At 57.4% G+C, this 21076-nt stretch overlaps 1 protein-coding gene across 3 annotated transcripts in view; it reads left to right on the forward strand.

Annotated features, from left to right (window-relative positions):
• Positions 1-21076, forward strand: part of rab11fip4a (RAB11 family interacting protein 4 (class II) a) — a 375285-nt gene that overhangs the window by 342250 nt on the left and 11959 nt on the right. For all 3 annotated transcript variants that reach the window (XM_072483892.1, XM_072483889.1, XM_072483890.1), the window contains one exon: positions 13836-13979. In XM_072483892.1, coding sequence (XP_072339993.1) covers positions 13836-13979 — 144 coding nt within the window. The remainder of the gene's footprint in view (positions 1-13835; positions 13980-21076) is intronic.

Raw genomic sequence — 21076 nt, forward strand, 5'->3', positions numbered from 1 at the left:
CGCTGACGGAGAATCCCAGTGACAGAGAATCCCGCTGACGGGGAATCCCACTGACGGAGAATCCCACCGACACAGAATCCCACCGACACAGAATCCCACCGACACAGAATCCCGCTGACGGAGAATCCCGCTGACAGTGAATCCCACTGACGGAGAATCCCGCTGACGGAGAATCCCGCTGACGGAGAATCCCGCGGGGGGAGAATCCCGCCGTCAGAGAATCCCGCTGACGGAGAATCCCGCTGACGGAGAATCCCGCGGGGGGAGAATCCCGCCGACAGAGAATCCCGCTGACAGGGAATCCCGCTGACAGGGAATCCCACTGACGGAGAATCCCGCTGACGGAGAATCCCGCCGACACAGAATCCCACTGACGGAGAATCCCGCTGACAAAGAAATCCGCTGACGGAGAATCCCACTGACGGAGAATCCCGCTGACGGAGAATCTCGCTGACGGAGAATCCCGCTGACAGGGAATCCCACTGACGGAGAATCCCGCTGACGGAGAATCCCGCTGACGGAGAATCCCGCTGACGGAGAATCCCGCCGACACAGAATCCCACTGACGGAGAATCCCGCTGACGGAGAATCCCGCCGACACAGAATCCCACTGACGGAGAATCCCGCTGACACAGAATCCCACTGACGGAGAATCCCGCCGACACAGAATCCCACTGACGGAGAATCCCGCTGACGGAGAATCCCGCTGACGGAGAATCCCGCCGACACAGAATCCCACTGACGGAGAATCCCGCTGACGGAGAATCCCGCCGACACAGAATCCCACTGACGGAGAATCCCGCTGACACAGAATCCCACTGACGGAGAATCCCGCTGACAGGGAATCCCACTGACGGAGAATCCCGCTGACGGAGAATCCCACTGACAGAGAATCTCGCTGACGGAGAATCCCATCGACGGAGAATCCCGCTGACAGAGAATCCCGCTGACGGAGAATCTCGCTGACGGAGAATCCCATCGACGGAGAATCCCGCTGACTGAGAATCTCGCTGACACAGAATCCCGCTGACGGAGAATCCCGCTGACGGAGAATCCCGCTGACAGAGAGAATCCCGCTGACGGAGAATCCCGCTGACAGAGAATCCCGCTGACGGAGAATCCCGCGAGGGGAGAATCCCGCTGACAGAGAATCCCGCCGACAGAGAATCCCGCTGACAGAGAATCCCGTTGACGGAGAATCCCGCTGACGGAGAATCCCACTGACGAAGAATCCCGCTGACAGGGAATCCCGCTGACGGAGAATCCCGCTGACAGAGAATCCCGCTGACACAGAATCCCGCTGACGGAGAATCCCGCTGACGGAGAATCCCGCTGACGGAGAATCCCACTGACACAGAATCCCGCTGACGGAGAATCCCGCTGACAGAGAATCCCGCTGACGGAGAATCCCGCTGACGGAGAATCCCACTGACGAAGAATCCCGCTGACGGAGAATCCCGCTGACGGAGAATCCCGCTGACAGAGAATCCCGCTGACACAGAATCCCGCTGACGGAGAATCCCGCTGACAGAGAATCCCGCTGACGGGGAATCCCGCTGACGGAGAATCCCGCTGACAGAGAATCCCGCTGACACAGAATCCCGCTGACGGAGAATCCCGCTGACGGAGAATCCCGCTGACGGAGAATCCCGCTGACACAGAATCCCGCTGACGGAGAATCCCGCTGACAGAGAATCCCGCTGACGGAGAATCCCGCTGACACAGAATCCCGCTGACGGAGAATCCCGCTGACGGAGAATCCCACTGACGAAGAATCCCGCTGACAGAGAATCCCGCGGGGGGAGAATCCCGCTGACGGAGAATCCCGCCGACGGAGAATCCCGCTGACGGAGAATCCCGCTGACGGGGAATCCCGCGGGGGGGGATCCTGCTGACAGAGAATCCCACTGACGGAGAATCCCGCGGGGGGGAGAATCCCGCTGACAGAGAATTCCGCTGACGGAGAATCCCAGTGACAGAGAATCCCGCTGACGGGGAATCCCACTGACGGAGAATCCCACCGACACAGAATCCCACCGACACAGAATCCCACCGACACAGAATCCCGCTGACGGAGAATCCCGCTGACAGTGAATCCCACTGACGGAGAATCCCGCTGACGGAGAATCCCGCTGACGGAGAATCCCGCGGGGGGAGAATCCCGCCGACAGAGAATCCCGCTGACGGAGAATCCCGCTGACAGGGAATCCCGCTGACAGGGAATCCCACTGACAGAGAATCCCACTGACGGAGAATCCCGCTGACGGAGAATCCCGCTGACGGAGAATCCCACCGACACAGAATCCCACTGACGGAGAATCCCGCTGACGGAGAATCCCGCTGACAGAGAATCCCGCTGACGGAGAATCCCGCTGACAGAGAATCTCGCTGACGGAGAATCCCGCTGACAGGGAATCCCGCTGACGGAGAATCCCGCTGACGGAGAATCCCGCTGACGGAGAATCCCGCTGACGGAGAATCCCGCTGATGGAGAATCCCGCTGACGGAGAATCCCGCGAGGGGAGAATCCCGCCGACAGAGAATCCCGCTGACGGAGAATCCCGCTGACACAGAATCCCACTGACGGAGAATCCCGCTGATGGAGAATCCCGCTGACGGAGAATCCCGCTGACGGGGAATCCCGCCGACGGAGAATCCCGCGGACAGAGAATCCCGCTGACGGAGAATCCCACTGACAGAGAATCCCGCTGACGGGGAATCCCGCTGACGGAGAATCCCACTGACACAGAATCCCGCTGACGGGGAATCCCGCTGACGGAGAATCCCGCGAGGGGAGAATCCCGCTGACACAGAATCCCGCTGACGGAGAATCCCGCGAGGGGAGAATCCCGCTGACACAGAATCCCGCTGACACAGAATCCCGCCGACGGAGAATCCCGCTGACGGAGAATCCCGCTGACGGAGAATCCCGCTGACGGAGAATCCCGCTGACAGAGAATCCCGCTGACGGGGAATCCCGCTGATGGAGAATCCCGCTGACGGAGAATCCCGCGGGGGGAAAATCCCGCTGACGGAGAATCCCGCTGACGGAGAATCCCGCGGGGGGGAGAATCCCGCTGACAGAGAATTCCGCTGACGGAGAATCCCACTGACAGAGAATCCCACCGACACAGAATCCCGCTGACGGAGAATCCCGCTGACGGAGAATCCCGCTGACAGTGAATCCCACTGACGGAGAATCCCGCTGACGGAGAATCCCGCTGACGGAGAATCCCGCGGGGGGAGAATCCCGCCGACAGAGAATCCCGCTGACAGAGAATCCCGCTGACTGAGAATCCCGCTGACGGAGAATCCCGCTGACAGGGAATCCCACTGACAGAGAATCCCGCTGACAGGGAATCCCGCTGACGGAGAATCCCGCTGACAGGGAATCCCGCTGACGGACAATCCCGCTGACGGAGAATCCCGCTGACAGGGAATCCCACTGACACAGAATCCCGCTGACGGAGAATCCCGCTGACGGAGAATCCCACTGACGGAGAATCCCACCGACGGAGAATCCCGCTGACGGAGAATCCCGCTGATGGAGAATCCCACTGGCAGAGAATCCCGCTGACGGGGAATCCCGCGGGGGGGGGATCCTGGTGACAGAGAATCCCGCTGACGGAGAATCCCGCTGACAGAGAATCCCGCTGACGGGGAATCCCACTGGCAGAGAATCCCGCTGACGGGGAATCCCGCGGGGGGGGGATCCCGCTGACAGAGAATCCCACTGACGGAGAATCCCGCTGACACAGAATCCCACTGACGGAGAATCCCGCTGACGGAGAATCCCGCTGACGGAGAATCCCGCGGGGGGAGAATCCCGCTGACGGAGAATCCCGCTGACGGAGAATCCCGCTGACGGAGAATCCCGCTGACGGAGAATCCCGCGAGGGGAGAATCCCGCTGACGGAGAATCCCGCTGACAGAGAATCCCGCTGACGGAGAATCCCGCTGACAGAGAATCCCACTGACGGAGAATCCCGCTGACGGAGAATCCCGCTGACGGAGAATCCCGCTGACAGAGAGAATCCCGCTGACGGAGAATCCCGCTGACGGAGAATCCCGCTGACGGAGAATCCCGCTGACGGAGAATCCCGCTGACGGAGAATCCCGCGGGGGGAGAATCCCGCTGACTGAGAATCTCGCTGACGGAGAATCCCGCTGACGGAGAATCCCGCTGACGGAGAATCCCGCTGACGGAGAATCCCGCGGGGGGAGAATCCCGCTGACTGAGAATCTCGCTGACAGAGAATCCCACTGACGGAGAATCCCGCTGACGGAGAATCCCGCTGACGGAGAATCCCGCTGACGGAGAATCACGCTGATGGAGAATCCCACTGGCAGAGAATCCCGCTGACGGGGAATCCCGCGGGGGGGGATCCTGCTGACAGAGAATCCCACTGACGGAGAATCCCGCGGGGGGAGAATCCCGCTGACAGAGAATTCCGCTGACGGAGAATCCCACTGACAGAGAATCCCGCTGACGGGGAATCCCACTGACGGAGAATCCCACCGACACAGAATCCCACCCACACAGAATCCCACCGACACAGAATCCCGCTGACGGAGAATCCCGCTGACAGAGAATCCCACTGACGGAGAATCCCGCTGACACTGAATCCCGCTGACGGAGAATCCCGCTGACGGAGAATCCAGCTGACGGAGAATCCCGCTGACGGAGAATCCCGCTGACACAGAATCCCGCTGACAGAGAATCCCGCTGACGGAGAATCCCGCTGACAGAGAATCCCGCTGACGGAGAATCCCGCTGACACTGAATCCCGCTGACGGAGAATCCCACAGACGGAGAATCCCGCTGACACAGAATCCCGCTGACGGAGAATCCCGCTGACACTGAATCCCGCTGACGGAGAATCCCACAGACGGAGAATCCCGCTGACACAGAATCCCGCTGACGGAGAATCCCGCGGTGGGAGAATCCCGCTGACAGAGAATCCGCTGACGGAGAATCCCGCTAACGGAGAATCCCGCCGACAGAGAATCCCGCTGACGGAGAATCCCGCTGACGGAGAATCCCGCTGACAGAGAATCCCGCTGACAGAGAGAATCCCGCTGACAGAGAATCCCGCTGACAGGGAATCCCGCTGACACAGAATCCCGCTGACGGAGAATCCCGCTGACGGAGAATCCAGCTGACGGAGAATCCCGCTGACGGAGAATCCCGCTGACACAGAATCCCGCTGACGGAGAATCCCGCTGACAGAGAGAATCCCGCTGACACAGAATCCCGCTGACGGAGAATCCCGCTGACACAGAATCCCGCTGACGGAGAATCCCGCTGACACAGAATCCCGCTGACGGAGAATCCCGCTGACACAGAATCCCGCTGACACAGAATCCCGCTGACAGAGAATCCCACAGACGGAGAATCCCGCTGACACAGAATCCCGCTGACACAGAATCCCGCTGACACAGAATCCCGCGGACGGAGAATCCCGCGGGGGGAGAATACCGCTGACAGAGAATCCCGCTGACGGAGAATCCCGCTAACGGAGAATCCCGCTGACGGAGAATCCCGCTGACAGAGAATCCCACTGACGGAGAATCCCGCTGACACAGAATCCCGCTGACACAGAATCCCGCTGACACAGAATCCTGCGGACGGAGAATCCCGCGGGGGGAGAATACCGCGGGGGGAGAATCCCGCTGACGGAGAATCCCGCAGGGGGAGAATCCCGCTGACGGAGAATCCCGCTGACAGAGAATCCCACTGACGGAGAATCCCGCTGACAGAGAATCCCGCTGACAGGGAATCCCGCTGACGGAGAATCCCGCGGGGGGAGAATCCCGCTGACGGAGAATCCCGCTGACGGAGAATCCCGCTGACGGAGAATCCCGCTGTCGGAGAATCTCGCTGACGGAGAATCTCGCTGACGGAGAATCCCGCTGACGGAGAATCCCGCTGACAGAGAATCCCGCTGACAGAGAATCCCGCTGACGGAGAATCCCGCTGACGTAGAATCCCGCTGACAGTGAATCCCGCTGACAGAGAATCTCGCTGACGGAGAATCCCGCTGACAGAGAATCTCGCTGACGGAGAATCCCGCTGAGGGAGAATCCCACCGACACAGAATCCCACCGACACAGAATCCCGCTGACGGAGAATCCCGCGGGGGGAGAATCCCGCTGACGGAGAATCATGCTGACGGAGAATCCCGCTGACGGAGAATCCCGCGGGGGGAGAATCCCGCTGACGGAGAATCCCGCTGACGGAGAATCCCGCTGTCAGAGAATCTCGCTGACGGAGAATCTCTCTGACGGAGAATCCCGCTGACGGAGAATCCCGCTGACAGAGAATCCCGCTGACGGAGAATCCCGCTGACGTAGAATCCCGCTGACGGAGAATCCCGCTGACAGTGAATCCCGCTGACAGAGAATCTCGCTGACGGAGAATCCCACCGACACAGAATCCCACCGACACAGAATCCCGCTGACGGAGAATCCCGCGGGGGGAGAATCCCGCTGACGGAGAATCCCGCTGAGGGAGAATCCCACCGACACAGAATCCCACCGACACAGAATCCCGCTGACGGAGAATCCCGCGGGGGGAGAATCCCGCTGACAGAGAATCCCGCTGACGGAGAATCCCGCGGGGGGAGAATCCCGCTGACGGAGAATCCCGCTGACGGAGAATCCCGCTGAGGGAGAATCCCACCGACACAGAATCCCGCTGACGGAGAATCCCGCCGACGGAGAATCCCACCGACACAGAATCCCGCTGACGGAGAATCCCGCTGACAGAGAATCCCGCTGACGGAGAATCCCGCGGGGGGAGAATCCCGCTGACGGAGAATCATGCTGACGGAGAATCCCGCGGTGGGGAGAATCCCGCTGACGGAGAATCCCGCTGACGGAGAATCCGACTGACGGAGAATCCCGTGGGGGGAGAATCCCACTGACAGAGAATCCCGCTGACGGAGAATCCCGCTGACGGAGAATCCCACTGACGGAGAATCCCAGTGACGGAGAATCCCGCTGACGGAGAATCCCAGTGACGGAGAATCCCGGTGACGGAGAATCCCGCTGACGGAGAATCCCGCCGACAGAGAATCTCGCTGACGGAGAATCCCGCGGGGGGAGAATCCCGCTGACAGAGAATCCCGCTGACGGAGAATCCCGCTGACGGAGAATCCCGCCGACGTAGAATCCCGCTGACGGAGAATCCCGCTGAAGGAGAATCCCGCTGACACAGAATCCCGCTGACACAGAATCCCACAGGCGGAGAATCCCGCTGACAGAGAATCCCGTTGACAGAGAATCCCGCTGACGGAGAATCCCGCTGACTGAGAATCCCGCTTACGGAGAATCCCGCTGACGAGAATCCAGCTGACGGAGAATCCCGCTGACGGAGAATCCCGCTGACAGGGAATCCCGCTGACAGGGAATCCCGCTGACAGGGAATCCCGCCTACACGGAATCCCGCTGACACAGAATCCCGCTGACAGAGAATCCCACTGACAGAGAATCCCGCTGACGGAGAATTCCACTGACGGAGAATCCCGCTGACGGAGAATCCCGCTGACAGAGAATCCCGCTGACGGAGAATCCCGCTGACGGAGAATCCCACTGACAGAGAATCCCACTGACGGAGAATTCCGCTGACACAGAATCCCGCTGACGGAGAATCCCACTGACGGAGAATCCCGCTGACGGAGAATCCCGGTGACGGAGAATCCCGCGGGGGGAGAATCCCGCTGACGGAGAATCCCGGTGACGGAGAATCCCGCTAACGGAGAATCCCGCTGACGGAGAATCCCGCTGACACAGAATCCCACTGACGGAGAATCCCGCTGACGGAGAATCCCGCGGGGAGAGAATCCCGCAGACGGAGAATCCCGCTGACGGAGAATCCCGCTGACGGAGAATCCCGCTGACGGGGAATCCAGCTGACGGGGAATCCCATTGACGGAGAATCCCGCGGGGGAGAATCCCGCTGACAGAGAATCCCGTTGACGGAGAATCCCGCTGACAGAGAATCCCACTGACGGAGAATCCCGCTGACGGAGAATCCCGCCGACAGATAATCCCACTGACGGAGAATCCCGCTGACAGAGAATCCAGCTGACGGAGAATCCAGCTGTCGGGGAATCCCGCTGACGGAGAATCCCGCTGACAGGGAATCCCGCTGACAGGGAATCCCGCTGACACAGAATCCCGCTGACGGAGAATCCCGCTGACACAGAATCCCGCTGACGGAGAATCCCGCTGACAGAGAATCCCGCTGACGGGGAATCCCGCTAACGGAGAATCCCGCTGACACAGAATCCCGCTGACGGAGAATCCCGCTGGCGGAGAATCCCGCTGACGGAGAATCCCGCTGACAGAGAATCCCGCTGACAGAAAATCCCGCTGACAGAGAATCCAGCTGTCGGGGAATCCCGCTAAAGGAGAATCCCGCTGACAGAGAACCCCGCTGACAGGGAATCCCGCTGACAGGGAATCCCACTGACGGAGAATCCCGCTGACGGAGAATCCCGCTGACGGAGAATCCCGCTGACACAGAATCCCGCAGACGGAGAATCCCGCTGACACAGAATCCCACCGACACAGAATCCCACCGACACAGAATCCCGCTGACGGAGAATCCCGCTGACGGAGAATCCCGCTGACGGAGAATCCCGCGGGTGGGAGAATCCTGCTGACGGAGAATCCCGCTGACCGAGAATCCCGCTGACGGAGAATCCCGCGGGGGGGAGAATCCCGCTGACAGAGAATCCCGCTGACAGGGAATCCCGCTGACGGAGAATCCCGCTGACAGGGAATCCCGCCGACAGAGAATCCCGCTGACGGAGAATCCCGCTGACGGAGAATCCCGCTGACGGAAAATCCCGCTGACGGAGAATCCCGCTGACGGAGAATCCCGCTGACAGGGAATCCCGCTGACAGGGAATCCCGCTGACAGGGAATCCCGCTGACACGGAATCCCGCTGACACAGAATCCCGCTGACGGAGAATCCCGCGGGGGGAGAATCCCGCTGACGGAGAATCCCGCTGACGGAGAATCCCGCGGGGGGAGAATCCCGCTGACACGGAATCCAGCTGACACAGAATCCCGCTGACGGAGAATCCCGCTGACGGAGAATCCCGCGGGGGGAGAATCCCGCTGACAGAGAATCCCGGTGACGGACAATCCCGCTGACGGAGAATCCCGCTGACGGAGAATCCCGCTGACGAGAATCCAGCTGACGGAGAATCCCGCTGACGGAGAATCCCGCTGACAGAGAAACCAGCTGTCGGGGAATCCCGCTGACAGAGAATCCCGCTGACAGGGAATCCCGCTGACAGGGAATCCCGCCTACACGGAATCCCGCTGACACAGAATCCCGCCGACAGAGAATCCCGCTGACGGGGAATCCCGCTGACGGGGAATCCCGCTGACAGAGAATCCCACTGACAGAGAATCCCGCTGACGGAGAATCCCGCTGACAGAGAATCCCGCTGACAGAGAATCCCACTGACAGAGAATCCCGCTGACGGAGAATCCCGCTGACAGAGAATCCCGCTGACGGAGAATCCCGCTGACGGAGAATCCCGCTGACAGAGAATCCCGCTGACGGAGAATCCCACTGACGGAGAATCCCGCTGACGGAGAATCCCGCTGACAGAGAATCCCGCTGACACAGAATCCCGCTGACGGAGAATCCCACTGACGGAGAATCCCACTGACGGAGAATTCCGCTGACACAGAATCCCGCTGACGGAGAATCCCACTGACGGAGAATCCCGCTGACGGAGAATCCCGGTGACGGAGAATCCCGGTGACGGAGAATCCCGCTGACGGAGAATCCCGGTGACGGAGAATCCCGCTAACGGAGAATCCCGCTGACGGAGAATCCCGCTGACACAGAATCCCGTTGACACAGAATCCCACTGACGGAGAATCCCGCTGACGGAGAATCCCGCGGGGAGAGAATCCCGCAGACGGAGAATCCCGCTGACGGAGAATCCCGCTGACGGAGAATCCCACTGACGGAGAATCCCGCTGACGGAGAATCCCGCTGACAGAGAATCCCGCTGACGGAGAATCCCACTGACGGAGAATCCCGCTGACGGAGAATCCCGCTGACAGAGAATCCCGCTGACACAGAATCCCGCTGACGGAGAATCCCACTGACGGAGAATCCCACTGACGGAGAATTCCGCTGACACAGAATCCCGCTGACGGAGAATCCCACTGACGGAGAATCCCGCTGACGGAGAATCCCGGTGACGGAGAATCCCGGTGACGGAGAATCCCGCTGACGGAGAATCCCGGTGACGGAGAATCCCGCTAACGGAGAATCCCGCTGACGGAGAATCCCGCTGACACAGAATCCCGTTGACACAGAATCCCACTGACGGAGAATCCCGCTGACGGAGAATCCCGCGGGGAGAGAATCCCGCAGACGGAGAATCCCGCTGACGGAGAATCCCGCTGACGGAGAATCCCGCTGACGGGGAATCCAGCTGACGGGGAATCCCATTGACGGAGAATCCGGCGGGGGAGAATCCCGCTGACAGAGAATCCCGTTGACGGAGAATCCCGCTGACAGAGAATCCCACTGACGGAGAATCCCGCTGACGGAGAATCCCGCTGACAGAGAATCCCGCTGACGGAGAATCCCGCTGACGGAGAATCCCACTGACGGAGAATCCCGCTGACGGAGAATCCAGCTGACGGAGAATCCCGCTGACAGAGAATCCCGCTGACAGGGAATCCCGCTGACAGGGAATCCCGCTGACAGGGAATCCCGCTGACACGGAATCCCGCTGACGGAGAATCCCGCTGACAGAGAATCCCGCTGACGGGGAATCCCGCTAACGGAGAATCCCGCTGACACAGAATCCCGCTGACGGAGAATCCCGCTGGCGGAGAATCCCGCTGACGGAGAATCCCGCTGACAGAGAATCCCGCTGACAGAAAATCCCGCTGACAGAGAATCCCGCTGACGGAGAATCCAGCTGTCGGGGAATCCCGCTAAAGGAGAATCCCGCTGACAGAGAACCCCGCTGACAGGGAATCCCGCTGACAGGGAATCCCGCTGACAGGGAATCCCACTGACGGAGAATCCCACCGACACAGAATCCCGCAGACGGAGAATCCCACTGACGGAGAATCCCACCGACACAGAATCCCGCTGACGGAGAATCCCGCTGACGGAGAATCCCGCTGACGGAGAATCCCACCGACACAGAATCCCGCTGACGGAGAATCCCGCGGGTGGGAGAATCCTGCTGACGGAGAATCCCGCTGACCGAGAATCCCGCTGACGGAGAATCCCGCGGGGGGGAGAATCCCGCTGACAGAGAATCCCGCTGACAGGGAATCCCGCTGACGGAGAATCCCGCCGACAGAGAATCCCGCTGACAGGGAATCCCGCCGACAGAGAATCCCGCTGACACAGAATCCCGCTGACGGAGAATCCCGCTCACGGAGAATCCCGCTGACAGAGAATCCCGCTGACAGAGAGAATCCCGCTGACAGAGAATCTCGCCGACGGAGAATCCCGCTGACAGAGAATCTCGCCGACGGAGAATCCCGCTGACGGAGAATCCCGCTGACGGAGAATCCCACAGACGGAGAATCTCGCTGACGGAGAATCCCGCTGACAGAGAATCCCGCTGACGGAGAATCCCGCTGACACAGAATCCCGCTGACAGAGAATCCCGCTGACACAGAATCCCGCTGACGGAGAATCCCGCTGACGGAAAATCCCGCTGACGGAGAATCCCGCTGACGGAGAATCCCGCTGACAGGGAATCCCGCTGACAGGGAATCCCGCCGACAGAAAATCCCGCTGACAGAGAATCCAGCTGACAGGGAATCCCGCTGACAGAGAATCCCGCTGACGGAGAATCCCGCTGACGGAGAATCCCGCTGACGGAAAATCCCGCTGATGGAGAATCCCGCTGACGGAGAATCCCGCTGACAGGGAATCCCGCTGACAGGGAATCCCGCCGACAGAAAATCCCGCTGACAGAGAATCCAGCTGACAGGGAATCCCGCTGACACAGAATCCCGCTGACGGAGAATCCCGCGGGGGGAGAATCCCGCTGACGGAGAATCCCGCGGGGGGAGAATCCCGCTGACACGGAATCCAGCTGACACAGAATCCCGCTGACGGAGAATCCCGCTGACGGAGAATCCTGCTGACGGAGAATCCCGCGGGGGGAGAATCCCGCTGACAGAGAATCCCGGTGACGGAGAATCCCACTGACGGAGAATCCCGCTGACGGAGAATCCCGCTGACGGAGAATCCCGCGGGGGGGAGAATCCCACTGACGGAGAATCCCACTGAACCAGAATCCCGCTGACGGAGAATCCCGCTGACGGAGTATCCCGGTGACGGAGAATCCCGCTGACGGAGAATCCCGCTGACGGAGAATCCCGGTGACGGAGAATCCCGCTGACGGAGAATCCCGGTGACGGAGAATCCCGCTGACGGAGAATCCCGGTGACGGAGATTCCCGCTGATGGAGAATCCCGGTGACGGAGAATCCCGCTGACGGAGAATCCCGCTGACGGAGAATCCCGGTGACGGAGAATCCCGCTGACGGAGAATCCCGGTGACGGAGAATCCCGCTGACGGAGAATCCCGGTGACGGAGATTCCCGCTGACACAGAATCCCACTGACGGAGAATCCCGCTGACGGAGAATCCCGGTGACGGAGATTCCCGCTGATGGAGAATCCCGGTGACGGAGAATCCCGGTGACGGAGAATCCCGCTGACGGAGAATCCCGCTGACGGAGAATCCCACTGACGGAGAATCCCGCTGCTCTGTTTTCTCAGCACCAGGGGCGGGATTCTTTGGGACCCGGCGGGGGGGGCCGCCCCGAAGGTGCAGAATCCTGTCCACCGTCAGGGGCTAGACCCGCCCCGGAGTGGTTTGCGCCGCGCCGGCTGGCGGGGAAGGGCCTCCGCTGGCCGGCACTATCTGGGGGCACTATCTGGGGGCACTATCTGGGGGCACTATCTGGGGGCACTATCTGGGGGCACTATCTGGCGAGACAGGTCCGCCCAGGGCCGGTGCCATGCTGTATGGCGCGACCACTGATCGTCGCTGTGTGCAGCCACGGACCCGGCAATGCTCCAGCCGTTTATATCGCGAAGGCCGTGTGTGTGGGTGGCACGGTAGCACACTGGTTAGCACTGTTGCTTCACAGCGCCAGTGACCCGGGTTAGAATCCTGGCTTGGGTCACTGTCTGTGCGGAGTCTGCACGTTCTCCCCGTGTCTGCGTGGGTTTCCTCCGGGTGCTCCGGTTTCCCCCCACAAGTCCCGAAAGATGTGCTGTTAGGTGAATTGGACATTCTGAATTCTCCCTCAGTGTACCCGAACAGGCGCCGGAATGTGGCGACTAGGGGATTTTCACAGTAACTTCATTGCAGTGTTAATGTAAGCCTACTTGTGACAATAATAAAGACTATTATTTATTTTTTCGTCACCCCTCGCCGGTTGGGCGATCGGCGCTGGGGCTGTGCCGATTTCTCCCGCGTAAAGTCCCACGGATCCTCCGGAAATAGCCCCAAAACCGGAGAATGCAGCCGGTGATATTTACAAGGCAGCGTCCTTGCGAGAGAGTGTTTGAGGGAGAACACTTGGGGAGATAGACCTGGTCCGGGTGTAATGATCAGGATGGGGGCTGCCCTGGGCGGACTCTGTACCAGCAATCCACTGGCAGTCAGGGCCGAATGGAAGCAACAGGCCGGAGGTCGAAGGTGGGGCAGTGGGACTAGGATATTATCAGTCACAGCCCATAGTGTGTTGTTGCCATGGTGATTGTCAGTAACTCTCCACACTGTCTAAACCACTCTCCTTCTTTGTCAGGAGAATTTGAGATTAAAAGAACAGAACGATGATTTAAATGGGCAGATCCTCAGCCTGAGTTTATACGAAGCAAAAAATCTGTTTGCAACACAAACAAAAGCTCAGTCGCTGGCAGCAGAGATCGACACGGCCACACGGGACCAGGTACAGTGAACACTGATAGAGCAGCTCAAACCCGGGGTCTGGGGGTGAACCCGGGCACTGGGGGTAATCCCGGGCACTGGGGGTAATCCCGGGCACTGTGGGTAAACCCGGGCACTGGGGGTAAACCCGGGCACTGTGGGTGAACCCGGGCACTGGGGGGTGAACCCGGGCACTGGGGGGTAAACCTGGGCACTGTGGGTAAACCCGGGCACTGGTGTGAACCCGGGCACTGTGGGTAAACCCGGGCACTGGGGTGTGAACCCGGGCACTGGGGGTGAACCCGGGCACTGGGTGTGAACCCGGGCACTGTGGGTAAACCCGGGCACTGGGGGTGAACCTGGGCACTGGGGGGTAAACCCGGGCACTGGGGGGTAAACCTGGGCACTGTGGGTAAACCCGGGCACTGGGGGGTAAACCCGGGCACGGGGGGTAAACCTGGGCACTGTGGGTAAACCCGGGCACTGGGGGGTAAACCCGGGCACTAGGGGTAAACCCGGGCACTGGGGGTGAACCCGGGCACTGGGGGTGAACCCGGGCACTGGGGGGGTGAACCCGGGCACTGGGGGTGAACCTGGGCACTGGGGGGGTGAACCCGGGCACTGGGGGGTGAACCCGGGCACTGGGGGTGAACCCGGGCACTGGGGGTGAACCCGGGCACTGTGGGTAAACCCGGGCACTGTGGGGTAAACCCGGGCTCTGGGGGGTAAACCCGGGCACTGTGGGGTAAACCCGGGCACTGGGGGTGAACCCGGGCACTGGGGGTGAACCCGGGCACTGTTGTGTTAATACTGGGCACCACGGGGCGAGGCGTGTTCCTGCTGGGTGGTGGTGTAATCCAACATTGGTGAGTAGTTGAGGTTTTTATTCTCTGTGTTGTCTCCGCCATCACAGAGCAGCTGCCCCCGCCCCTGAAACCTGATCGAATTGTTTGAAGAGGTGACTGAACTGCTGGACAGGGCGACTTCCAAAGGTTTTTTGATAAAGTTCCGCATCAGAGAGTTAGTTTAAATTAAAGTTAATGGAATTGAAGGCAGATTATTGACCTGGTTTGGGAATTTACAGTGGAGGAAGATTTCAGTACCACAGATATCTCAAAATTAGCATTTGCAAAATAACAGTAATGAAGAAAATAATGGGACTAAAATGTGACAAGACCCCAGGACCAGACGGTTTCCAGCCGAGCATTCGAACGTAAGTAGGTGCGAACATTGCAGATGCTCTCACTATAATCTTCCAACATTCACAATCCGATCTTTCGATTGAAAAATGGTGCTGGTCACTCTGCTGTTACAGGGCAAGTCAGAAAGCACGGAATGATAGAGAGTTAGACTAGCGTCTACACGTAGAACGTGGTGGCTCGCAAGGATCTGGGTTGGCACCTCAATTATTCACCTTGGTCATTAACAACATAGATAATTGGATTAAAAGTTACATTTCCAAACTGACCGATGACACGTGGTGTTGCAAGCTGCAGAGATGGAAGCTTAAAATGACAGAGATATCGATCGATTAGGTGAAAGGGGAAAACTGTGAGGAATGAAGCTGAATGTAGAGGAATGTGAGGTTGTCCCTTTGGAGCTGAAAAGTATAAAACTGGATGCTTTCAAAATGGTGAAACATTAGAAACAGAGAAGGTCCAAAGTGTTTATAAAGATCATTAAAATAGATCATTGAAATGTCAGAAACAGGAATAGAAAATAATCAGAAAGGTTAATGGAAGCTGGTCTTTATATCGAGAGGAGGTCACAGCCATACTTCAGCTGTACAAAGACCAGGTTAGATCACACCTGGAGTGACTGGGAACTGTGCTGGGAACCACACCTGAGGAAGAATATATTGGCCTTAGAGGGAGTGCACTCAGATTTACCAGAATGTTTCCTGGAGTTGAAAGGAGAAGTTATGAGGAGAGATTTAAAAACTGGGGTTGTATTCCCTGGAGTTTATACAGTTGAGGGGAGAATTGATTGAGATTTTCAGGATATTAGTGAGAATAGAGAGAAACTATACTCTCTAGTCGGGGTGTCCGGGATCAGGGAGTTTAAAATCAGAAGCAGACCTTTCAGCAGTGAAACGGGGAGACATTTTGCCCACAGAGTGGTGGAAGTTTGGAACTCTGTCCCACAAAATACACAAGATCAGTTGGCAATTTAAATGTTGGGGAGGGAGTGGTGTAACGGGATTGTCACTGGAACAGTAATCCAGACACCCAACTCAATAAAAATCTGGAATGAAAATATAATGATGACCATGAAACCATTGGTTCACTAATACTTTTAGTGAAGGCACTGGGAGGTTAACAGTGAGAGTGAGTGTCCCGGGCTACAGGAAGATACAGACAGGATGGTCAAATGGACGGAAAAGTGGCAGACGGAATTTAACCCTGAAAAGTGTGAGGTGAGACACTTTGGAAGGAGTAATTTAATAAGGAAGTATTTAATGAAAGGTCTGACACTGGGAAGTTCCGAGGAACAAAGGGACCTTGCCGTGTTTGTCCAGAGATCTCTGAAGGCAGAAGGGCAGGTTAATAGGGAGGTGAAAAAGGCAAATGGGACACTCGCTTTTATCAATCGAGGCATAGATTACAAAACAGGGCGGTCATGAGGGAGTTGGAGAACTTTATAGTCGCCACATTATAGGAAGGATGTGATTGTACTGGAGGGGGTGCAGAGGAGATTCACCAGGATGGTGCCTGGGATGGAACATTTCAGTTATGAAGAGAGGTTGGATCGGCTTGGATTGTTTTCTCTGGAGCGGAGAAGACTGAGGGGCGACCTGATCGAGGTGGACAAGATCCTGAGGGGCACGGACAGGGTGGAGAGGGAGCAGCTGTTCCCCTGAGTTGAAGTCTTGCCTGGTCTTTGTGTCTTTTTTAATTCCTGTCTTGCTGGCTGCTTTTAAATTGCAGATGTTGGTTAAACTGAAAACACCCCTGGTTTAAGATGTCATGTGGATTGGCCCAGACTGTTCCCTCAGGGCAGTGTGCTATGTGGCATAGTCACGTCGTGTCATTTTGATGGACTTGGCTAGCAGCCAATCGACTCTTATGAAATTCCGGGATTTATCCCATTCTTTATTCTGATTGGTGGAGCCCTTCAGAAGTTTCTGGAAGGGGACTTCCGGTGGCGGCCATGGAGGAGTAGGTTGCACATTTGATAGCTCCCGCCTGTAACGGACTTTTGGACCTTTATCCCCCGTTTTTTTCAGATTTTATGGGATAAATTGGTGAAGAGTGAGACAGTAAGGAGAAACCCCCCACCAGTGTATGGAGAATTGGACCAGAAGTGTCCGTGTGAGACAACAAAGTCCTATAAGGGAGACGCAAGCAGAGCTGGTAACACGGGACAGCATGGCGGAGAGCAAGGGCCGCGGGGAGACGGCACAGTGATCGACGGAGCAGCTGGTGAAGTTTTTCGAGGATTGCTTCACCAAGCTGAAGAAGGATTCGCTGGACCCGATTAAGGCTTCAATTGATCAAGTGGTTCAGAATCAGGAAACCCACGGGAGAGCGATCCAGGAGGTGGAACAAAAGGTGTCCGAGCACGAGGAGTATATAACCGTGCTGGAAAACAAGGTGGGGATGATGAACGACCGCCAGAAAAGAATGCAGGAGAAGCTGGAGGACCTGGAGAACAGGTCCAGGAGGCAGAATCTCAGAATTGTCGGCCTCCCGGAAGGCAGTGAGGGATCGGATGCGAGGGCCTATGTGACGGACATGTTGGAGAAGTTGATGGTGGTTGGGGCGTTCCCTCGGCCCCTGGAATTGGACAGAGCGCACAGAGCCGTCGCGAGGAAGCCCAGAGCGAACGAGCCGCCGAGGGCCATGACGGTACGCTTTCACCGTTTCCTGGACAAGGAACACAGTCTGCGGTGGGCCAAGAAAGAACGGAGCAGCAAGTGGGAGAACGGTGAGTTGCGCATTTATCAGGACCTGGGCGCGGATCTGGCCAAGAGGCGAGCTGGGTTCAATCGGGCAAAAACGACCCTCTTTAAGAAGGGGGTGAAGTTCGGGATGCTGTACCCAGCCCGTCTGTGGGTCACACATGAGGAACGGGACTTCTGCTTTGAAACGCCAGACGAAGATGGACTTTTATTAAAGAAATGAAGCTGGAGGCGAATTAAAAGACACTGAAGCCTTGGAGAAGTACTGTGGCGGCGATTTGTGGTGCTGGATTGTATAAATATAAGTAGCTCTATGTGGAATAATGGGCTGTGTGGATGGTTAAAGGTTGATCTGTCTTGCAGAGACCTTGGGCGAAATTCTCCGGAAACGGCGCGATATCCGCCCCCGCCGAATCTCCAGTGCGGGAGACTTCGGCAACCGGCGGGGGTGGGACTCACGCCAGCCCGCGGCGATTCTCCGACCCGGCGGGGGTCAGAGAACCTCGCCCCAGGTTAGAGAGGGGGATGGGCTTTGAATTTGGTTCTGCTTTTTGGGTGACTATTTTTCTAACGTGATTGTTTCTTCACTGTTTTTTCTGATGTTTGTTTACTGGGGAATGTGATGCTTTTAAAATGTTTATTCATCTGGGGGAGAGAGAGGAGAGAACAATAGGGAGACAGACTGCTTGGTGCCAGGGACGGGAGCTATCGAGTCAGCAAGGGTCAGCTGACTCTTGGAAGCGCAGTGGGGGGTGAACAGGTGTTAAGCTGGAGCTTGACTTTGGGGATTGGGTTTTTAGAGCTGTTGCTGCGGGTGGGGGGGGGGTAGGGGGAGAGCTGCTTTGCTGGCAGGGGAGGAACTGTTACTAGGGGACAAATGGGAGGTCGGGAACGGCATATGCCCAAGGGGGGGCTCGAGGAAGCGGAGGGCGCGAGATCGAGGCTGGCCTAAAAAGGGTGATGGCTAGTCGGGGGGGGGGGGGGGGGGGGGGGGGGCTCCCGACCTGGCTGATTACATGGAACATCAGAGGGTTGAATGGCCGGTCAAGAGGGCTCGCGTGTTTGCACATTTGAAGGAACTGAAGGCGGACGTGTCAATGCTACAAGAGACACACCTAAAGGTTACAGACCAGACGAGATTCCAGAAGGGGTGGGTTAGCCAAGTGTTCCACTCAGGGCTGGACTCAAAGACCAGGGGGGTAGCGATCTTGATCAGCAAACGAGTGGTATTCGAGGCAGGGAGCATCGTGTCAGACACGGGGGGTAGGTACATAATGGTGAGTGGGAAGCTGGAGGGGGTGCAAGTGGTACTTGTGAACATATATGCTCCGAATTGGGACGATGTGGAATTTATGAGGCGGGTGTTAGGTAAGATCCCAGACTTCGAGTCACATAACCTGATCATGGGAGGGGCTTCAACACAGTCATTATCCGGAATTGGACCGGTCAAAATCCAGGACAGGGAGGAGCTCGGCTGCGGCAAAGGAATTGTAGGGGTTTATGGAACAGATGGGGGGAGTAGACCCATGGAGGTTTGTACGGCCGAGTTTTCTTTTTTCTCACATGTCCTCAAGGTATACTCTCGCATCGACTTTTTTGTTCTGAGCAGGGCGCTAATACCGGAGGTGGTGGATATTGAGTACTCGGCAATCGCAGTGTTGGATCATGCCCCGCACTGGGTGGAGAGAGGGCAACGCCCGCTGTGGAGACTGGATGTGGGGTTGCTAGCGGATGAAGCGATCTGTGGGCGGGATAACAAGTCCATCCAGAACTATCTGGAAACAAATGATACAGGGGAGGTCTCTGCAGCGACGGTTTGGGAAGCTTTGAAGGCAGTGGTCAGAGGGGAATTAATCTCGATACGGGCCCACAGAGAAAAGGCGGAACGGGCTGAGAGGGACAGGTTAGTTGAGGAGATACTCCAGGTGGACAGGAGATACTCGGAGGCCCCGGACGCGGGGCTACTGAGGGAGCGGCGGAGGTTACAGGTGGAGTTTGGGCTGTTGACCACAGGGAAAGCAGTGGAACATTTGAGGAAGGCAAGGGGGGCGATCTATGATTACAGGGAAAAGGCAAACAGAATGTTGGCACACCAGCTCGGGAAAAGAGAGGCGGCCAGGGAGATAGGTAAAGTAAAGAGTAGAGGCGGGAATACTGTCCTGGACCCAGCAGGGGTGAACGAGATGTTTAAGGACTTCTATAGTAAATTATATGAGGCGGAACCCCCGGCTGGGGTGGAGGGGATGAGGCAGTTTCTGGATCAGTTGAGGTTCCCGAGGGTAGATGAGGATCTGGTGGATGGGCTGGGAGCCCCAATTGAGATTGAGGAAATAATCAAGGGGCTGGAGGGCATGCAGTCGGGCAAGGCCCCGGGGCCGGACGGCTACCCGGTGGAATTCTATAAGAAGTTTTCAGAGATATTGAGCCCACTGCTGTTGAGGACATTTAATGAAGCAAGAGAGAAGGGAGTCCTCCCCCCAACAATGTCGCAGGCCTCGGTTTCATTGATCCTGAAACGGGAGAAGGATCCGGAGCAATGCGGGTCATACAGGCCGATTTCTCTACTGAATGTGGATGCCAAACTACTGGCTAAGATACTGGCCACAAGGATAGAGGACTGTGTCCCGGGGGTGATAGGGGAAGACCAGACAGGATTTGTAAAGGGCAGGCAACTCAAGGCCAATATTCGAAGGCTTTTAAACATTATTATGATGCCCTCAGAAGGAGAGGAGGCGGAGGTGGTGGTAGCGATGGATGCGGAGAAGGCTTTTGATTGGGTGGAGTGGAATTACCTGTGGGAGGCGCTGGGAAGGTTTGGGTTTGGTGAGGGCTTTATTGGCTGGGGGCGGTTGCTCTATCAGACACCAGTAGCGAGTGTGCGTACGAACCGGCTGAGGTTGGGATACTTTAAACTGCACCGAGGGACGAGGCAAGGGTGCCCCCTCTCCCCGGTACTGTTTGCTCTGGCCATAGAACCATTGGCCATGGCGTTAAGAGCCTCTAGGAACTGGGTACTCTAAATTTATTTTTTAAAAGGTTAGCAGACCATTGTTCTATTATTTCCACCTCTGTTTATCTCGTCTCTTATTATGAATTTTTTAATATTTTGCTGACCAATTTGGTTCCTGTGAGTCATTGCAGCATTCGAGGGTTGACGATCTCAGGGAGATAAACATTTATTGGTTAATTCACTTGGAGCTGTGGGGCCTGTGGGGCTG

Source organism: Scyliorhinus torazame, chromosome 18, assembly GCF_047496885.1.
Source record: "Scyliorhinus torazame isolate Kashiwa2021f chromosome 18, sScyTor2.1, whole genome shotgun sequence".
Classification (NCBI taxonomy): domain Eukaryota; kingdom Metazoa; phylum Chordata; class Chondrichthyes; order Carcharhiniformes; family Scyliorhinidae; genus Scyliorhinus; species Scyliorhinus torazame.